Source organism: Camelina sativa, unplaced genomic scaffold, assembly GCF_000633955.1.
Source record: "Camelina sativa cultivar DH55 unplaced genomic scaffold, Cs unpScaffold02275, whole genome shotgun sequence".
Lineage (NCBI taxonomy): Eukaryota > Viridiplantae > Streptophyta > Magnoliopsida > Brassicales > Brassicaceae > Camelina > Camelina sativa.
Window position 1 is genome coordinate 1 of NW_010923389.1, and position 1,492 is coordinate 1,492.

The window sequence follows — 1,492 nt, forward strand, 5'->3', positions numbered from 1 at the left end:
ATTGATAGAACGTCTGGTGAATATTTGACTCACAATGGCGTCAGCACCTTTGCTTGCAGGTTCTTTAAATTCTTTCTATCACATTTGAGTATTTGACATCTTTCTTATATGCATATTCACCTAGATAGCATTTTTGCCAATGAGTATACTACGTTCTTGAGTAGAATCTCTGACATATTTATCAATGTATGTGGCTGAAACAGTGAGACCGTCAAGTTTGGGCATGTCACCTTCTTCTGGAATGGAAACCGATCTGGATATTTCAATGAAAAGTTGGAGGAGTACGTCGAGATCCCAAGTGACAGTGGAATATCATTTAATGCCCAACCAAAGATGAAAGCTCTGGAAATTGGTGAGAAGGCGAGGGATGCAATCCTTAGTGGCAAGTTTGATCAGGTGAGGTGGATGAATGGTCTTATGATCATATAATCAAACATCCTTGTATATAAGCAGAGATAGTCTTACTTACGTTTTGATATTGAATTGAATTTCAGGTGCGAGTTAACATTCCAAATTCCGATATGGTGGGTCATACAGGTGATATTGCAGCCACAGTTGTTGCATGCGAGGCTGCTGATCTTGCTGTGAAGGTATTGTTATAAGAAATTTATCGACTAGTCTTAATAATAGGAGTGAGTGTGACTTAGCTCACAAGTGGTTTGGTTGTTGCAGATGATTTTTGATGCTATCGAACAAGTGAAAGGCATTTATGTTGTGACTGCTGATCACGGAAACGCAGAGGACATGGTGAAGAGGGATAAATCTGGGAAGCCTGCTTTGGACAAGGAAGGGAACCTTCAGATTCTAACCTCTCACACACTCAAGCCAGTAAGTCGAATGGAAGTCTGTGCTATTACCATAACGTAAAACATTGTTTAGATGTGAAATTGTAATTTATTGATTGCAGGTGCCAATTGCCATTGGAGGTCCTGGTTTGTCTAAAGGAGTTAGATTCCGTAAAGATCTGGAAACACCGGGGCTTGCAAATGTAGCTGCAACAGTGATNTGAACCTCCATGGATTTGTGGCTCCTGATGACTATGAGCCCACCCTAATTGAAGTAGTGGAGTAGAAGAATCGAGTGCCCAATCAGTTTTCAAGAGGGCTAAAACTCCCTAGTATCTTACGTTGTTTTCTAATAATAAGAGTTTTTACACAGACTTCTTGTATTTTTGATTTTGGCTTTAATTTCGGTTTACATGATCTGCAAGTTTTTCTCTTCACTACCATACAACCAAAAAGTATAAGCTTTGTTTCTTATCTTCCATACACAAAAATGTATAAGCTTTTTTCCTTCTCTTCCATACGACATGAGTAAATTGTGCAAATGTTGGTTAAACACCTTTTAGATGGGAACCAAACCCAAGCATTCAAATTTCTTGACTCTTGCAAAGTATAACGGAGAGAATATCACAACCTTTACAAAGTCATTACTCATATAAAACTTACCACAATACAAAGTCAAGCTGAGTCTCCTTTAAAACTTGTAACCA

The 1,492-nt window shown here is 38.6% G+C and overlaps 1 protein-coding gene across 1 annotated transcript; it reads left to right on the plus strand.

The window, feature by feature from the left end:
* Positions 1–6: 6 nt before the first annotated feature.
* LOC104774288 (2,3-bisphosphoglycerate-independent phosphoglycerate mutase 1-like) lies at positions 7–1,303 on the plus strand. The gene is made up of 5 exons (XM_010498925.2): positions 7–59; positions 204–396; positions 495–590; positions 673–828; positions 908–1,303. Exons 2-5 carry the CDS (start codon positions 334–336, stop codon positions 1,007–1,009), a joined length of 417 nt encoding a protein of 138 aa, XP_010497227.1. The 5' UTR covers positions 7–59; positions 204–333; the 3' UTR covers positions 1,010–1,303.
* The last annotated feature ends 189 nt before the right edge of the window (positions 1,304–1,492 follow it).